At 57.0% G+C, this 17,481-nt stretch overlaps 6 protein-coding genes across 6 annotated transcripts; 2 read left to right on the top strand and 4 right to left on the bottom strand.

Annotated features, from left to right (window-relative positions):
* Nucleotides 1–140: 140 nt before the first annotated feature.
* N656DRAFT_776364 (uncharacterized protein) lies at nucleotides 141–2,530 on the top strand. The gene has a single exon (XM_064814624.1). It carries the CDS (start codon nucleotides 464–466, stop codon nucleotides 2,414–2,416), a length of 1,953 nt encoding a protein of 650 aa, XP_064672837.1. The 5' UTR covers nucleotides 141–463; the 3' UTR covers nucleotides 2,417–2,530.
* A 1,701-nt stretch (nucleotides 2,531–4,231) lies between these two features.
* N656DRAFT_490669 (uncharacterized protein) lies at nucleotides 4,232–5,509 on the top strand. The gene is made up of 2 exons (XM_064809827.1): nucleotides 4,232–4,895; nucleotides 4,968–5,509. Exons 1-2 carry the CDS (start codon nucleotides 4,538–4,540, stop codon nucleotides 5,255–5,257), a joined length of 648 nt encoding a protein of 215 aa, XP_064672836.1. The 5' UTR covers nucleotides 4,232–4,537; the 3' UTR covers nucleotides 5,258–5,509.
* A 252-nt stretch (nucleotides 5,510–5,761) lies between these two features.
* Nucleotides 5,762–6,730, bottom strand: N656DRAFT_696860 (uncharacterized protein; the record flags this gene model as incomplete). The annotated part of the gene is made up of 1 exon (XM_064810698.1): nucleotides 5,762–6,730. A coding segment is annotated over one exon (969 nt), but the record flags the coding sequence as incomplete, so codon positions are not given.
* A 665-nt stretch (nucleotides 6,731–7,395) lies between these two features.
* Nucleotides 7,396–9,401, bottom strand: N656DRAFT_776361 (monooxygenase-like protein). The gene is made up of 3 exons (XM_064814623.1): nucleotides 9,075–9,401; nucleotides 8,499–8,930; nucleotides 7,396–8,425 (listed from the first exon to the last, which is right to left on the bottom strand). The coding sequence occupies exons 1-3, from the start codon at nucleotides 9,287–9,289 to the stop codon at nucleotides 7,534–7,536; spliced, it is 1,539 nt and encodes a 512-aa protein (XP_064672834.1). The 5' UTR covers nucleotides 9,290–9,401; the 3' UTR covers nucleotides 7,396–7,533.
* Nucleotides 9,402–9,534: 133 nt separating this feature from the next.
* N656DRAFT_776360 (uncharacterized protein) lies at nucleotides 9,535–11,114 on the bottom strand. Its single transcript, XM_064814622.1, has one exon. It carries the CDS (start codon nucleotides 10,986–10,988, stop codon nucleotides 9,816–9,818), a length of 1,173 nt encoding a protein of 390 aa, XP_064672833.1. The 5' UTR covers nucleotides 10,989–11,114; the 3' UTR covers nucleotides 9,535–9,815.
* A 2,430-nt stretch (nucleotides 11,115–13,544) lies between these two features.
* On the bottom strand, nucleotides 13,545–15,906 carry N656DRAFT_766515 (uncharacterized protein; the record flags this gene model as incomplete). The annotated part of the gene is made up of 3 exons (XM_064813485.1): nucleotides 13,545–15,400; nucleotides 15,453–15,723; nucleotides 15,796–15,906. 3 exons carry the CDS (start codon nucleotides 15,904–15,906, stop codon nucleotides 13,545–13,547), a joined length of 2,238 nt encoding a protein of 745 aa, XP_064672832.1.
* Between the last annotated feature and the right edge of the window lie 1,575 nt (nucleotides 15,907–17,481).

Below are 17,481 nucleotides of genomic sequence, written 5' to 3'. Positions count from 1 at the left end.
ATTGCAGCCGCGTCACCTATGGAGGGGCAGAGGGGTATGACATGTGCTTGGTGGGGTAACTGTGCGTGGCCCAAGCTTCCAAGTCCAGGGTACCCTGTTGGATCTGGCACTTGCTTGTCGCATTTCAAGGTACTGTAACCGGTTCCTCGAACCGTGAACTCGCAACGAACGATAGAAAGATCATTAGAGAGTTGGATGCGGCCTCCAACTTTTCCAGACACCATCATGACAAGAGATCTCACACCTAGATTGCTACGCACTTCTGGATAGAATGGCATAACTCCAAACCGAAGCGTGCAATGTTTCCGACCTCATCCGAGAGCAAGAGACGAAGACAAAGAAACGAGAGCGCAACAACAACACAACGACGGGCATCTACCCGAGGCTCTTCCGAGAGAGACGGCATCAACGACGAGTCGGCTTTCTCTCTGATCTAACAGCACCGGATTGACCCAAAACAATCATGCCCCGCCTCTCCGCCGGCGACGCGGACACAGTCGCCGCCGCCTGCGGAGTCGACGGCAGCGATTCCTGCTCGCCTTCCTCCCGCCTGGACTTTCCTCGCACCCTGGCTTCCCTGCTCCCAGTGGTACTCACCTTTCTGGCGGTGTTTATCCTCTCCCTGACGCGACTATTCCCGTTCCTAACCAACTTCCCCTCCTCCTCCTCCTCCTCGTCCTCTCCCACCAGCAGCAGCAGCATCACAATCTCCGACGGCGAAGACCACTACCTCCCGCCGACGGCGCCTCCGAGCCTAGTGCAGGCCCATGCGGCGCACGCGGCGAGATCTCCCAGGAGACGGCTCGCGGCGGTGGTCTTTGCCGCGACGTTGGCGCTGGCCGCCGTGCTGGCCGAGCTGATCCTCGCGTCCGAGATGATGCTCCTCGAGCAACCGCCGTCGCCCGTGCTAGCGCTGGCGCTGCGCGCGACCGTGCCGACGCTGCTGGTTCTTCTGGTTGGGGTGGTCCCCCTGATCGAGCTGCAGAGCGTGTTGGCGGCTCGGGGGTGGCGGTTCGCGCGGGACGGGAAGGGCAGGGTTCCACGGACCGCGTGGGGATTGTTGCTGCTTGTGTTTGCGGGGTGGTTGGTGGTTTTCTTTTGGGGTGTGGGCAGGGCTGTGCCGCAGGTTTCGCATTCTTACTCGGCGACCTCTTCTTCTTCCTCTACGACGAGGACATGGGGGCTTGGTGGTGGTAGTGGTAGTGCGGAGAAGGACTTGTCTACTTGGGCCGGCAAGGCGGCGGCTGGCCAGATCCCCGGCACTGGGTTTGATAGCACAGGGGTGGCCATTGGGAGGGTTGGACTGGGAGGAGGGAAGTTTAACGGGAGCGGCGGGGGAGGCGGGTTGACGAGGGCATGCTTGGAGAGGATTGGCGTGATTGGGATCTCGCTGATGGGGTTGCTGTCAGGCTTTGCGAGCGTGTCGAGCCCCTGGCATACGTTTGTGGATGATCGGGCGTATGGCAAGCGGCCCATCACGGATGCGGATATTGCCAGGAAACAGGCCGGGTTGGACGCGACGAGTGAGCTGTTGCTCACGAAGCGACACCGGTTAAGATCGCTACAGAGGAAGGCGCAGGCGGTAGCGGAAGGGATAGGAGGTGGGCAACCCCATGGGACAGCGGCAGGTGCGTCAGGCGGGCTGGTTGGCAAGGTTATCGGCTCTCTCAGGAGCATGGCCGGCACCGGCGAGGCTGCCGAGATCAAAGCGCTCCAGGTCGAAATCTCTGGCCTCGAGACGATGGAGTCCAACCTCGCCGCCTCCCTATCCCTGCTCAAGTCCCGGCAAGCCGCCCATGCAAAGGATGGCACGGCTCTGGGACGGCTCTTTGCCATTCCGCGCTACGCCTTCGCATGTTACTGCGTCTACCGCGTCCTTGCCACCACATTGACCACCCTCCGGCGGACGTACTATCCCTCGGCGTCGTTCTCCTCGTCGGACCCCATCAGCCGCTTCCTGGGGCTGCTCGCCAAGCACTGGGATCCCAAGCTGGACCAGCTCGCGTGGGCCCGCCAGATCTCGTTCCTGCTGTCCGGCGTAATCCTTGCGGCGAGCGCAAACTCGGTCTTGCAGACCTTCCGTCTCTTTGCGAAATGGGCGCCGGGCCTACTCCACCAGGCGCAGGCGAACCTGGCCCTGCTGATCGGGCAGATCACGGCTACGTACGTTATCAGTGCTGCCCTGCTGCTGAGGAACAGCTTGCCCCGGGAAGTCGGCCGGTCGGTTGGAGATGCCCTCGAGAGCGCGCTAGAACCGGTCTTCGTGGACCGCTGGTTTGAGGGCTGGTTTCTGCTTGCTAGTGTTGCGACGGCTGCGGGCATATGGATAGGGAGGAAGCTCAGCGGCGGGTTTGGGGGTGACTGGGACGAGTGGGATGAGTTTGGCGGTGAAGAATTAGGGCAGAAGCGGTCTTGAATTTTGAGCGCTCTGTTATGTGTATATTGATTTCCAGTTCTACGATGCCCGTGCTAAATGCTTGCGTGTAGAGCCCGTGGTACAACTTATAGAAGGGAATTGGGTCCGCCTGACACCAGCGCCGACACATTGACAACATAGGCTTCATCATGAAACAGCACGTTGATATCAACTAGCTTTTCTCTCAGCTGCCACAGGCACATATGCTGAGGCGACTGGTCATGATGCCACTAATGTCGAGGACCCCATCATCCCGCTTTGGGAGACTGTCGAACCAGGCAGCGATACACGCTAGTGAAGCCCGTTGAGAACGTATCCAACGGGTAGAGCATTAGTCTCAGCTCGACGCCAAGTCGATGTTGGGCTTAATTACCATCTCAAGAGTGTGTTCAGACTTCTAATACAGGTAGAAAATGATTAAGTGCACCTTAACAGTCCGGACTCGAGGCCTTCCTTGCTGGAGGGCAATTGGAGGCAGCATTTAGGTACGGATAGTACCTCTTACCATGGAAGTGAGCAACCTAGAGCACCCGACGACCCTGAACGTGGCTCCTGCTATGCATCTGTATGCCCTCATTGCGGGTGTACATACCTGCTGTTAGTGCGGCGTAAATTTTTGCTGTGAGAGTTGCTCTCTCTACTACCCCTCTTAACAGAGCATGTCAATTCTCTATGTACTGTGCTTTGCCGAATGACAGGCAATGCTTGCCACTCTGAGTCTGGTCAGCAGTTGCAGAAGGTGCGTGGCAGCCAAGAGGAACCTTGCTCTGGACGATATCTGGAGTTAGGTGTCCCCCTTGGCTCTTCCTTCAGCCCTGCAGGGGTGTTACTGCAGCACCAGAACCGGGCAGACGGGCAAGTTCGGAGTTTGGCAGGTGGGGTGACAAAGGGACCAATCGCCTGTGCGCCAGGGGTTGGCCTGGGGGTTCTCCTCAAACAGGAGCTGTGTTTCGTTTTCACTCACTGACTTCTCCTGTCCGACATCATTGGCTCTTGATTCTCCCAACACCACGTCACAACGTCCACGCACAAGAGGAGCGTGCAAACGACGATACCATCTTCACCGTCTTTTACTGCCCCGCGGGGTTGACATTGAAACATGACAACCTGCAACCTAGTGAGCCTAGAAACACTTTGGCGATGCTAAGACACTGTTCAACCGGCCTAACTCCCACCCAATCCGCTTAGATTGACTGAACGCATGTATGTATGGGAACAAACGAGCCTCGCAACGAGTGGTGCGAGGCCCCATGCCGGAAAAGGCGAGAGTGTCTTTGAACGGTCATGAGTGAGCAACAAGTTTGACAACCCTTTCTACTCAATGGTATATCGGGCAAAGTCGCCCAGCTTGATCGGCTAGCTGCCGCCAAACTCAGGTCTCAACCTCAGGGCAGTCCTCTCCCCGTTTGTATTTCCCGTTTGTTTCTTTTCCTTCAATAAATTTTCAATTACCCATATCGAAGCCGTGCTTCATTCGATTCTCGACTCGGCTTCACCGACCGAGTATACAGCTGTTGTTTGCGTGGCCAACTGGCCGCATCCTCCCGAGACCACTCACATCGCGTCGCTGGTTTTCGCCACCCAATGACCGCCGATCAACTCTTTGTGCGTCTGCTTTAAAGAACGGCTGTCTCCGCGCTTTATCTTTGCTTTTATCTTTCCAGCAAGAGCCTGGTTGAACTCGAGCGGAGCGTCGTCGCCGATCAATCCATACCAAACTCTATGCAACACCATTCCAGGGTAGAGCATGATTCAGTCAGCCGGAGGCCAATAGCCCTATCCTAATCGGCGGATATCATTGGAAGCGACGCATTTGCGTGCATTGACTGCCCATTTGTTCTCTACTCTCGCCTGCACGGAACGCACAGTCACCCGATCGATCGGATCTCTCGCTACACGGCCATCTGACGCAGTTCCGGTTTCGGGTAATCGCCTATTCCCGATTACTTGGCGCGGCCGGCAGGCAGAGAGGCGAGATCGTGCAATCGATCACCCGTCAATCCTACGAAGGAAAGGGGAGGCTGGAAAGTCCAGTCGGTACATTCAACGTCCGCCGGTGGATCGTGTCTTCCACCTGGCAAACTCCCACTTGGCTGGAAATTTCACCGACGGCAACTCGCTATGGGGCAACACGGTAGACAGCCGTTTTCGCGGGAGGTTGCTTTGCTTTTGTTGATGGCCTCGACGGCCTCGGCCCTTTCACTCTCCAATTTTCAAGTCATCGGCTCGTCTGCGGTTCCAATCAGCTGCATCCTGGCGTACAACAATGAAATCCCTGGCTGTACAGTCAACGACTTTGTCCGGGGAAGGACATGTTCGGCAGAGTGCGTGAGGGGTCTTGAGGAGGTTCAGGAGACCATCGAGTCCGTCTGCAGCAACGTGAACGCGCCTGCGACGTCAGTTCTGGGACAGGTGCTTGCGGGCAATCTGGTGAATCTGCTCTGTCCAGGCGCATCTGGAGATGCGCCAATGCCAACAAGTAGGACTTCATCGAGAGCCGCCACAACAAGCACACGCACCTCGACGAAGTCTGTGCTCACTTTTACTACAGTCCGTCCTCCCACGACCTCAGCTGTGGAGACGCCGACGTCGACGGAGGAATCTGTCACTCAGACGACTAGCGATTTTGAGCAGTTTCCGACTTCAGCTCAGTCTTCCACATCAGTATCGACGAGCACAACCTCCGGCCTCTCGGCCGAGCCGACTCAAGATACCGACGAGTCCGGAGGCGGGAGCCCTTTCGATGCCTTCAGTAGCAACTCTGGCTCCCCACGGCTTACCATTCGTTGGGCGGAAGCGGCACCTGTTGGCTTAATAGTAGGCCTCATAGTCATGCGATAGTCATCTGGGATGCCGGAAAGAGATGCGCGGCGCTGTGAAGGGACGGTCGTTGGCTGCCTTGACGAAGTAGCGTTTATAATGAATGATACGGCCGTGTAGGGTCTAGGCGACGGTGGCCTGGCATGTCGGGATATTCAGGGCTGTTACGGGATAACCAGTTTCATGGGAGGCAGGGCCGGCTTGAAGCATGCTGTGCAATAATGCTGGGCGATGGCTGCAAGGGCGGAAGGGAAGACGGGTAACTGCGTAATTACCATGATACCACAAGCATTCAATGCATCATAGGCATATATTCATTGCTCAACTTGAAGCTCAGGGAAAAGAAAGCCTGCGATGACTGGCGAATCGTCCACCCAAAGCATGTACACGAAAAACCGACATGTAGCCGCTTTCAAAACCAGGCCTGATTTCACCGAGGAGCCACCATCCCATTATCCTTGCCTGCCAAATTCACCATTCTCAGCCCCAACCATCAGCCACAAGACCACACCAAGCAAGCAACAACTAAGCCGTCGAAGCCCACAAATCGCGCAACTGAATAATACCCGGGATACTCGCCAGCAGGCCAACCATGGTGTCGCTCACCAGGCCCTTCTCGCTGCCCCAGTGAATCGTGAGCGGGGCCCAGGCGAGCTGTCGCACCGTCTTCTTGGTCCACTCTGCCCGTTCCGCCTTTGTCTGTGTCTGTGTCGGTGCGACGCGCTCCGCCAACAGCCGGCCCAGCTCGACGCCCACGTACCCGCCCCACAGCCGCGCGCTCCACCGGTACGCCTTGCCCTGCTGCGCCGGTGTCAGCCCCAGCACCCCGCGCTGCGACAGGTAGGCCGCGTTCTCGAGCGACTGGAAGGCCACGCACAGCAGCAGCCGGGTCCATTCGACTGCGGCTTCCGTGTTGGTCATTGGTGCGGGTGCGGGTGGTGAGGATGTTGCGACGTCCTTTTCGTTGGCTGTTGCCGCCGGTTGTTGTTGTGGTTGTTGTCGTCGGGATTGGAATCTAGCCAGCAGCGTGCGACGAACCAGCCCCCGCGCCCAGAAATACATGCCCAGCAGCGCCCACAGCCGCAAAATCATGCGGGCCTCGCTGAGCAGCGATGAGAGGGACGCCAGGCGCTTGGAGAGCAGCAGCGCGAGGGCCGCCGCGGATGGGATGGGGACGGCCGACTTCCCTGCGGCGCCCGAGGCGGAGGTGGGCGAGGAGAACACCACGGTGGTGCCCCGCGGCAGGGCGGCGACCAGGGCGATCCACTCGCGGGCGGAGCGGCGCAGGGCAGAGCGTGATAGGGAGGCGAGCACCGACGAGGCCAGCTTGGAGGTGTAGCAGACGAAAAGCATGACCGTGTCGATGCCCGAGGGCGTCGAGAGGCATTTGTCCAGGCGGGTGAGGAAGGCATCGGCATTGGAGGGCAGCGCGGCCACCAGGGCGCCCAGGGGTAGGGGTTTCCGCTTCGGGTTCGACGCGGGCGGCGCCGACGACGGAATCGGCTCGCCCGAGGGCAGGTCGGCGATGGGCCCCGCCACGGGGGGCTCGGTGTCGGGGGTGGGTATGGTGGTCGCTGCCGTGTCGGCCATTGTGTTGTGTCACTATGTGTGATGTTGGCAGTTGAAGCTGGTTCGGCGAGGATGAAATGTTGAAGGAGAGCTCAGTGCGGGTTTATGCCGAGGAAGTAATTAGGGTCAACACTGAGCGGGGCAAGCGACCAGGCTAAGAGGAGGTTACGGATGATTGGAATAATCGAAAAATCATGAAACTTGTTGGGGAAATGGGGTTCGACAAATATGAAATATATGGATTGCAACATCCGGGTGAGGACAGTGATATTTTAAAGAGAAAAAAATGGGTTCATGGACTAACGACCTTGTCGACAATCAATGCACGAACATTACCCTGCTGGCCCGATGTCAGGTCGAACAACGGGGACACTTCCCCACACGGTGTTCTGTAGCCATGTCCCGAGCTTGTGTTCCGGGGCCGCAGTGGGGATGCCAAGAAGCTCGGCCCGTCTAACCTCGGCACAAGACAGCCGGCTAATCATTCCATTTGTGAGCGGATGCTCATCTCCAAGCGCGAAGAGATAGTTATCTAGGCAGATATAGGTACCGCTAGGGCTGGCTATACTGCCTTTCAGCAGTGGAAATTAGTCCTGAATATGCGTATGTGAGATAGTATAAGTAAGCCTTCACTTTTGGCTTGCCCGATGCTGCTGTGCAGTGAGCGCATCCCCTGCTGCGTCACATTCGGCAACGGCACCGCATCTTGCATGTTACAGCCCAGACTCTCACACGGTGAAGGTTATCTTGACGTCTTCCCACCCTCGCTTGCGCCTGATATTTACTTTTGGCTCTCCGCCCTGTTTCCATCGGGGCCGCCTCATACCCGTAGACGGGAAAGGGGGCTGGACCACATGCGCCATTTCGACCCCTTCGACGTCAAACGCCAGCGCAAGCGCGCCGATCAAGGCCGTAATCTCGGTCACGGCAAACATGCGGCCGGGACACAGGTGCTTCCCGCCCCCGAAGGGTATCATGGCCCCGCGCCGCTTCTTTTCCTCCTGCGGGTCCGCATTGACGAACCTGTCCGGGTTAAACGTCCCGGCATCGGCACCCCAGATGTGGTCGTTCAGGTGCAGCACTCCGCCAAACCATTGGACGTTGGTGTCCTTCTTAAGGAGATACTCGCGCCTGTCGGCATCCCGCAGCACCGTGTCCTCCATCACCCAGCGGACGCTGCCGGCATCGTTGTACATGCGCTGCATCTCGAGGAAGCACGCGCTGATGAAGGGCTTTTGTCCGAGCTTGGATGCATCAATGGTCGCGCCGTCTCCCGTGACGGCAGTCGCCTCCAGCACCTCGGCCCGCATGCGGTCGACGTAGTCGGGCCGCGTGAAGATGTGAAGAAACAGCCAGAGCAGCGAGGGGATCGTGTTCGTCACGGCCGTCCAGGGTATGTCGAAATCGGACGCGGGCAGGTCGGCCGCCCTAATGCCTAGTTTGCGCTTGACAGCCGCGCGATTCCTCACAAAGGCGGACACATCGGGACCCTGGTCATGTCCGGCCAGATAATAGGGTGCCAGAGCCTGCTGTATGGCCGAGCGGGCGACGAGGGCTTTTGGCGCGAGCAGCCGAGGCGCAATCCCCAGCACCAACAATCCCACCTTCTTCTCGAACTCGCTGGAGAATGCGTCAGCACAAACAGACCGACATCATAAGCAATGGAGCCCCAGGCCCTCTTCGCGAAACGCACCCTATGTGTGTCTGCAGATCCAGGCTTATGGGATTCTTCTCCCCATACAGCGCCCGCATGACGGCCAGGAACATGACGTCCCGCAACCAGTCAAGTGCATTGCTAACCTCCTTAACCCCTCCCTTTCCAGGCCCAATGGCGTTCAAATCGGCAGCAAGCCTGCTCAGTCCCGCCTGGGTGACCATGCGCAGCGGCTCCCCCAGCAACGACGTGTGGATGGGCTTGCTTGCGGTGGCGAGATAATCCGGATCCTTGAACCTCTCCTTCTCGGGCTCGCTCAGTCCCAGGGCGTTGAGGGAGAAGAGCGTGATGAAGGGGTCAAAGGACAGCGTCTTGCTCCGCAGCGCCGCCGAAATCAGCGTGGGTGAGTTGATGACGTAGACCTTGCCCCTGAGCACGGGCAGGGTGCATATCGGCATGCGCTTGTCCTTGCTGGAGTGAGGCGGGCATGTCTGTCAATTAAGTTCTAGGTTCGGGTAGGTAGACGAATGTAGAACCGACACTCCCGTCGCTCGACGGGCCCAGGGTTCACTCTTGTCTCTCCTGTAAGAAAAAACATCACCGGTGATAGCTTACTGCAGACGCGCATAGTAAACATTGATCCCCCTCGCGATCGAGATGGCATGGCCGATAAACGGCACCTTGGGCCGGAGCACTGGTGGCTCGCGCGAGTCAAAGGTCGGGTAGAGCACCCACCGGAGGACGAGCAGAACCAGAGATAGCGCGGCAACCGTTAATGCCAACGCAACGGGCGAGAGCTCACTGAGCTCCTCAAGGCGGAGTAGCCCCATCGTAAATGCTAAGTAAGTTATATACACAAGATTATAAAATGAAGATAGCGGTGAAAGGTCTGAGGAGGGATCAGTATAGTGGAGCAACCTTAGATACCTAGGGATATATCTTTGTTAGAGCCGAGTCCCTGTTTTGGGTGTGTGGTTGGCGGTGCATAAAATTGGCGGTGTTCAATGTATTTGGACGGATTAGGCAGTCAACGACCCAACACCCAGGAACCCGAGACAATACGCATAGCCCCCAACAGAATCATGTTCAGAACACCAGTGATTAGTCCGCATCCAAAGCAGAGCGAGGAACTGGACATGATAAAGTCAACGCTCGCCTGCCTGTCTAATGGGTATCTCTATGCAGGCGCTGTATAGTACAGCCAAGAAAATCATGCAAAACCAAACTCCCCTGTAGTCCAAAGCCCCGTGTATGATGTATTTCAGACAACCCTGCTCTTCCTTCCGTTCCTCACCCACTTCCTGACAACATACAACACCCCGGTTAGGGTCGAACCCTTCAGATGCTGTAAAACCCCTATCGCACACTCTCCCAAACACTCTGGCCCACTCTAGCCGGTATCTTCCTGCCCCTAAGGCGCTGATCAATGAGCCACATACCGACGACAAACTCGTCCCTGGTCAGCGCCTTTCTCTCCCTCTCCTTCCCAGCAAGAAGATCACCACCATCACCACCACCACCACCGGCGTGCCGACGACGCTGATGGTGACAGTAGACCAAATCCCACACCTCGGCCAGCTCGTCGGCAGGCAGCCTGCTCCGACGCCAAATGTCCCTGACGACGATATTGACCACCAACTCGGCCTCGGGCCCGTCCCACGCCCTTCCATCATCCTCGCCTGTATGGTCGCTTGTATAACCCCAGCCAGGCTTCAGGAACAAGCCCTTGTTGCTCGCCCAGACCGCCTCATACCTGCGCCGCTCGCGCGGTGTGACCTCGTCGCGCCAGCGGCGCCGGGCGCCCTCGTGGTGTGCGTGTTTGCGGCCGCCGCCGAGCGACGCCTTGACCTTGCGCCGCCGCCGGTGGTGATGATGCTGCGAGGCGCGCCGGCGCGCGTCCTCATCGTCTGAGTGGACCGGTTGGGTCGCGCGGAGGGTCTGCAGGAGCACGCCTGTGCGTTGCTGCTGATGCTGGGTAGCCTGAGGGTGTTGTGCTCGGTTCGGGGAGCGGCTACCGTCTGTGAGTTGCGAACGGAGGCTTTCGGCTGTGCGGTTAGGCTGGAGGGGAATGGTGGGGAGAGCGCTGCGCGAGCCGGAGGTGTGCTTTCCTCTGTGGCTATTCTTGCCGCCGTGGCGCCGCGGCGCGGGTATGGGAGGAGGTGCTTGGAAGGAGGCCGAGGATGTAGTAGTTTGGCGGGTAGAGGCTAGGTTGCTCGCGACGATGGCGTCGGTGAGAGAATCGAGTGGGAGGTTGGGTGTGGATGCACGGGACATGGTGGGTCGGTGTGTTGCGGGTAGTAATATTGCATGGGGAGAGGATTGCCGTCGCTGCTCAGTCGCTCGAGGTGTGCGCTGGTCGGACTCCGTGCCTGACTGTACTGGACGTCCCGACTGTACCGATGACGCCGACACAAACGTGTCGTCGGAGGAGGCGGAACTTTGAGATAACCGGCGTGGTGTCTGCGTGCGTTCCTGGGTGCCAACTGGCGTGATGTCGTGTTGTGCTGCGGCAGTGTTGACGATGGGCATTGTCATGTCGGCAACACCTGATGCTTCGAGAGACGGGTGAGCACGCTCTGGTCGCGCAATTTTGGTCGGTTCTGTAGCAACAGGGGAAATGGTTTTCGAGGAAGGTTTCGCCAAAGAAGGTTGGGTTGTTTCTGAAGACCTCTCAGCTACCCGGGCCGGCGCACGTTGACTGTGCTGGTTGTCAACATGGGTTGGTGCCCGCAAGGCTGGCCCGGCGCCACCCATCCTGTCACCGCTGACTTCTGTCCATGTTTCATTTTGCTTGCCAGTGTTTGTTGTGCTGCTAGGCCCCACAAGCCCCTTTGACTTCGGTTTTGGCTTGGGTTTCGGCTTCACTCTCAGCTTTTGTTGCTGCTCGCCTTGTGTTGTCCTCTCCCTCTCCATCTCTGGGGTCCTCGGCCTGGCTTGACCTGCCGCTCCCTTGACGGGATCAACATCCCTTTTCCCCTCGAATAACGACACTAGAGACGTAGTAGGCCATATAGATGCCGTGTCAGGAACATTCACATACAATCTGGCTGTACCCAAGTCCAAGGAAGAACAGGTTGAGGCACCAGCGGCGTTCATGCTCGGCGAGCTATTAGCCGCACCTCTTCCAGTGCTGCTGGCGCTCTGCTGTGCGACGCTTGAGCTCGGAGTGGGCGAAGCCGACCTGCTCGCTGCCAGGGTAGCCGCAATGAACGAGGCCGACGTCTGCATAGGGCCGCCGTTCAGGGGCTCCATGCTGCCTCTCCCATCCGCACCTTGAGCCGGGCTCACCGGCAACAACGACTGTGGGGGTGAAAGAAACGCCTTGGCGCCAGCATTAGCGGCGCTGCCACTAGCATGTAAGTACTGCGCCATCCTCTGCGCAACCAGACCGTCCGGCTCCCCACCGTGCATTCCACCCACAGACCCTGGCCGCGATCCCAACGCGGACTGTGGCCTTGACCGGGAAGCAGAGGTCGACGTCGTCACTGCAGATACCGCTTGTGTAGCCGCCAGCAACGCACCATGACTAATTTCCTTCCCCGTCCCCGTCCCCATTCCCTTCCCGGTCCCAGTCTGATTCGGGTTGACCCGACCGTTGCCATGATTGACTTTTAGATTGCCGTCTCTTTCTGTTCTTCCTCCACCTCCTATTGTTCCGCCACCACCGCCCGTTCTTTGCCTGTGGAAGGCATGCGTTGCACCCTGCAGGGCAGCGGCGGCCGACAGGGTAGCCGGAGTGCCGGCATTGTTTGTTGATGATGCACTAGGGAAGAGAGACGAGGAAGAACCGGCTGCGGTTGTTACACTGCGGCTAGGGCTGTAGTTGCGGTTGTAACTGCTGCCAGTCGATGATCCGGGAGGCTGCATAGCCCGGGCAGATCAATCAAACTATTGGATCTTTTGTTTCGTGTTTCTCCGGGCTCGATGTTCGGTTGTTGTCGGAGTATGCTCCACGGTCTGTCATAGTGGTGCGAATTTCGAGGCAGTTGCGAACGTTCGAGGCGCTTGCGGGTTTATCTCTCCATTGGTCTCATTGGTTGCGGAATCATGCTCGAATCGCCAGGCTAGAATCGCGACCTGGAAGGGCCGGGGAATTCGATGCGAGGTGACTCGGGGCGGTTTCTAGCTTATCCACTGATCTGACCACAAACACACCTGAGTCCCAACATGGCAGGGGCGAAACAAGAGCACTCCATTCTGACTGCAGCCAAGACAGTGGGGGTTGCAGGGGCTTATGAGGCTACAGCGCTTACATCACTAAGGTACCTACAGTAGTTACGGAGTATGTACAGTGGGCCCCTAGCAAGCCAAGCTCAGCGCGGGGCGGGCCATGCGCCTAGAAGCGATCACCAGAAGCCGTCACTTCCATGTCTTGTCACTTTGCAGATCAACAAGCGGATTGTGATTCTTGCTGGACATGTCCACTGTCGCAGACTAGGACACTACCAGCTTTATTCTTATTTACACGGCCCAAAACAGGAGTTATGGAATTCCAAACATAGGATATGAAAGGCAGATTACCACACTTCCCTCAGACAGAAAGTGAAAATGGGCTTGCCTGGTTGAACGACAGCGGCCGGAATCCATCCCCAAACCGTAAACGCCGATTCTTTGTAAGTGTTCCCTTCCCCCGGAGGAACCTCAACCCACACCCGTCCCCTTTTTCCTCAACACGAGGAGAAATTCTGTCTTCTTGATCACCTTTCTCCCCGACCGGAAAGACATACAGGAATATTTTGAGGAAAAAGCAAGCCGCTCAAGATCGAGGCTGCGTTGTAGGCCCGCGCCAGCCAGGAGAAAAGAAAAGAAAAGCCGCGATTAGGAAAAGTTGGTTCGGATCCTTGAGACTGTTGTTATGAACACCGAAAAGAAAAAGGAGAAGTCTCATCAAATAAAACAGGAACTGCGAATCAGAACCAACGCCTCACCAGACTCTAGCATCCAACGACAAAGGCCAGGCTACATCAACGTATATGGCTTCTCTCATCAAGCAAGACATGTCGTAGCGCCGTGATTCATACTCATCATGAAAAACATGCGCCCAGGAGGACATGACAGACCAGGCTGGCCAAGCAGGCTTTCCCATCAATAAGCGTCCTCATCGGTCCACTCGCTGCCGGATGCGATTCGATTGCCTTCGTGATCCACCATGACATGGCCAGCATGGGCCGGTGGGAGACCTCGATGTCGCTTTATCTGGTTGGCTTGTATCCGTCCATAGCTCGCTTCCGGCGTGATGCGCTTCGCTGCACGCGCCGCACGTACCTTTGCGTAGTACGCGTCGGAAGCATCCTCCTCTGGTTCCGAGTTGTCGTCATACGTCTCCCAGTTCTCAGACCCGGATATCGCAGTCGACGTGTTTGAGATTTGCCGGACAGCAGGCGGTGCGGGCGGTGCGGGCGGTGCCTGATGGTAGGACCGCGAGGGAGCATATTCCGCAGACAGAGGTCGGCTGTTCTCGTGAGAATAGTACCGGTTGTCGTCATACACATCCTCAGGTTCTACATGCCGGACAATGCTGGACCCGAGGCCGGCAGCGCGATAGTGGTTAATCGGTGTTTCCAACTCGGGGGGCGGGATAAGGTCCCTCATCTTCGGCGGCGGCGCTCTCATAACGGGATTGACTTGACGCACACCGCTGGCTTCAAGCCTCGAGTCCGGACGGGAGCGCTCAGGGGAATTGTTGCCGTGTTTAAGATTAGAGAGCGGCACACGGGCAGGAATCCGAGTCGGACTCCCCTTATTGTTCGCCGTGTTCGGTCGAGTAGTCTGAGTCGGCTTGGCTACGTTTGCAGCCGTGGGAGTCTTTGCCATGCTTCTTGGGGCACCTCTCATGCTGCCAACACTACGGGCCCGGCTCAGTTCGACCTTGGAAGCAGTGGTTGTTGTGGGTGTCGGAGCCGGCGTTTTGGACCTGCCACCTGGCGCTGGCTTCGGATCGTCGAGCTCGAGCTCGTCAAGATACCGCTCTCCATGAACCAGGAATGGCCGACCATACTCATCTTCCCATTTCTCGAGGGCCTTGCGAAGTTCGGCTGCGACCTTTGGAAGTTCCTTGGCAATCCGCTTCCTCATTTTTTCTTCTCGCAGAAGCTTGCCTGGATCTCTTTTTTCTCCCTTTTGGCCACGCATCATCAACCGCGAGGCATCCTGGCTGGATGCAGCTAGCTCATCCCTCTCACTTATCAGGCTCCTGTGCTTGTCAACGAGTGCTAGCGTCGGGGCTCGTTGTTCCTTCAAGACCTCCAGCCGAGCGATCTCGCGTTCGTGGGCCTCGAGCAGTGCATCGCTATAGACATCTGAGAAGGCTGGTGTGAACTCGAGCATCTCATCCTCGGAGAAATAAAGGGCATCCCAGAGTTCCTGGAGCTTGAAGCGGGCGTCCTCGACGAATAGATGCAGATTCTGTCGCTTGAGCTCGTTCAGGCGTGCCAGTTCGTCCTCGAACTCGTTGATCTGTCTGATTCCGCAGCCACGGTTACTGTTGAGGAAAGCCTTGCGCTCGTGATCCTCAATGCCCAACTTCTCCCAGAGCGTTTCGACCGCGATCTTCAAGTCCTTCAAACGCTTCTCTCGGTTCTTCTTCTCTTCCGAGAGTTTGTCTCTCTTGGAGCGAAGTCGAGCAATGTCTTCTTCATGAAGTCCAAGCTGTTCCGGCGCGTCGCGATAGTACTTGACAATTGCGCCGTCTGTCTGTGCTTGCGGCGTCCCAAGCTCTGCCCACAGTTGGATGATGTTCTCAGCTAGGGCCTTCACAGTTGCCACGCGGCGAGTGTACTCCTCATACACTCGCGTAAACTCGGCATCCAGCTCATCTACATAGCTGGGCGACAAGTCGAAGCTTGGGGGAATGGACTGGTTGGGTCCTGTTGGTGGCAGAGCCAGCTTGACAAAGGTTGGCTCAAGATGAAGGGAGTAGGACTCGAGCGCTTGGGCCAATTCTGAGGACTTGGTTAGACTCAATTGATTAACGGACTTACGCTGGCGACGTACTTTTGACTTGTTCAAACCTTTCCCTGTGGAGACGGCTGATCTGGATGTGTTTTTCCTTGAGAACTTTTAGACACCTAGTGAGCGGGTATGTGATCTTCAAATCTTCGTCGTCCTCCGGGTCGTACGAGCGGCGGGCTTTGGTGTCATCAAGCGAAGCTTCCATCTGCCTAATAGTCGTAATGATTCTGTGCGCTTCCTCAACCATGTCATTTTTCTCAGCCGTCACGAGACGAACTTGGTTGTGCAATGCTTCGGACAGAGCGGCGAAGAGCTGCGAGGTGTGGTCAGCAAGGGAAGCCAACACAGATCCATCTATCGACCCTAGATGTGAGTTCCTCCTTACCTCTGCCTCCCGCGCCTCGCGATCATGGTTGGATACCCCAATCTCATCAAACAAGCCGTGCAGCTGGCCAATTATTGTATTGACCTGCTGTGAGAGATAGCTTGTATCCATCTTGCGGGCACGGTCCTGAAGAAATGGGACTCAGGCCGTCGCAAGTCTGCAGCAGTTTCTTGCTCTGCTGAGGAGAATTCGTGGAAATAGCGATGCGTGGTGTTGTCAGGGAAGCGAGATTTAGCTGCTGCAAGGCATATCATCGATCGCGCAATGACGTGCAGCTAGCCTCTGCAGCTAGGGATTGTTGTTTACAAGCCTTTGTCAACACTTGTCAGGAATAGTGGCAGTGCATGGCATAAAACAAAACAAAACGTCGCCAAATCTCAATCGCCTCGAAAGTCGATGGGCGGAATCGTACGCTCGTAGAGACTCGAATCCAGAGAGGATAGAGAATGAAAGCGCCTGATAAAATGCAAACAAAAGGGCTTGCACCGAGTGATGAAGAGGCGCAATGGCTAGACGCCGCCGGCTTCATTTACTTCCAACTTTTGCCTGTGAAGGTGTGTGAACCCTGGCTAGCCTGGTTCGCGCCTTCCGCCGTCTCCAGGGCAACCACGTCTATTTAGATCGGGACCCACTTCGCTTGTAACCTTATCGGATGGAGTCCTGAAAGTTGAAACCCCATCAGCGACGAGCCAATGACCACCACAGTCCGACTGCATTATCCCCGCATCTCTCGAATTGGGCCAAGGAAGAGAAACCATGATTTTTTCGTTACAAACTCCGCACTTTACTGTTTCTTCGGTCAACAGAATGTGTTGAGACTGCGCTTAACGTGAGCTGACCAGTTAGGCCTTGAAATTGGACCATATGTCACGATCTGTCCTCACGATTCTGCTGATCTCATCGGTCGCGAAATGCGAGACAAACGCAAGTTTGGAACCCTGCAGCTATGTGGCAACCGAGATGACATGAATACGGATGTACGGGTCTTGCCCAAGGGCTACTGGTGTTGTACCGAAGCGGACACCCGGTTCCACGAATGAGTTCGCTCGGCGTCCGAGTGTCACACGCAGACAACCGCGCGCTTGAGCCGAGTGGATGAAGCCAAGAATACGCAATCAGGAGTCTTGCCTCATAGCTAGCATATCGTGTCTCCATGGAAACTCCATTTCGGCCTTTCCGTATCTTGGATTCTCAATCGTCGCACGACGGCGATGTGCAGGGACTGGTCCTGCAACTTTATCTGGTCAGATGCCGGCGTTCGGCAGGACCCCTAGTCCCTTCCTCCGGTTGACGATGGCTGTCAGTCGGCAGCCCGGAGAGCGCAGATGCCGGCGATCCTCGTGGTTGGATGTACGGATACATGCAGCACAGTACCAAACAGAAGCTCGAACCTGCCAACCGCCCGAATGGACAATCCTCACAAGTATTTGCATACAGCTTGCTTCAGACGGCGGATGGGGAGCGCCGTTTCCTTGCAAGGATTCCAGAACGCAGCCCCTCGACTATTGGTAGTGCATTGGAAGGTCTCTCAGTTGGTGTCGTCTTATCGCCAGGTTTGCCTGGGACCATAGAAGCTGGCTAAATTGTTCGATACAATCCCGCCGCATGGTCCAGAGCGACTCCAACTTTGGGACGCATCGGCAGCATCAATAGCACAGACAATGGGTGAAGCTTCCGGGAGCAACA

This window comes from Canariomyces notabilis (assembly GCF_033297395.1).
Source record: "Canariomyces notabilis strain CBS 508.74 unplaced genomic scaffold N656scaffold_4, whole genome shotgun sequence".
NCBI lineage: Eukaryota > Fungi > Ascomycota > Sordariomycetes > Sordariales > Chaetomiaceae > Canariomyces > Canariomyces notabilis.
The sequence above is the reverse complement of the archived record's forward strand: the minus strand, read 5'-3'. Positions and strand labels throughout refer to the sequence as shown.

What these genes read in the sequence shown, in the direction of transcription:
- N656DRAFT_776361 (XM_064814623.1), bottom strand. Translation starts at nt 9,289, where the DNA reads ATGGGGCTACTCCGCCTTGAGGAGCTCAGTGAGCTCTCGCCCGTTGCG. An exon ending in GTTTACTATGCGCGTCTGCA is followed by an intron (nt 8,931 to 9,074) that starts GTAAGCTATCAC and finishes GCCTCACTCCAG; the next exon opens with CAAGGACAAGCGCATGCCGA. An exon ending in GATCTGCAGACACACATAGG is followed by an intron (nt 8,426 to 8,498) that starts GTGCGTTTCGCG and finishes CGCATTCTCCAG; the next exon opens with CGAGTTCGAGAAGAAGGTGG.
- N656DRAFT_490669 (XM_064809827.1), top strand. Translation starts at nt 4,538, where the DNA reads ATGGGGCAACACGGTAGACAGCCGTTTTCGCGGGAGGTTGCTTTGCTT. An exon ending in AGATGCGCCAATGCCAACAA is followed by an intron (nt 4,896 to 4,967) that starts GTAGGACTTCAT and finishes CTTTTACTACAG; the next exon opens with TCCGTCCTCCCACGACCTCA.
- N656DRAFT_776364 (XM_064814624.1), top strand. Translation starts at nt 464, where the DNA reads ATGCCCCGCCTCTCCGCCGGCGACGCGGACACAGTCGCCGCCGCCTGC.
- N656DRAFT_776360 (XM_064814622.1), bottom strand. Translation starts at nt 10,988, where the DNA reads ATGCCCATCGTCAACACTGCCGCAGCACAACACGACATCACGCCAGTT.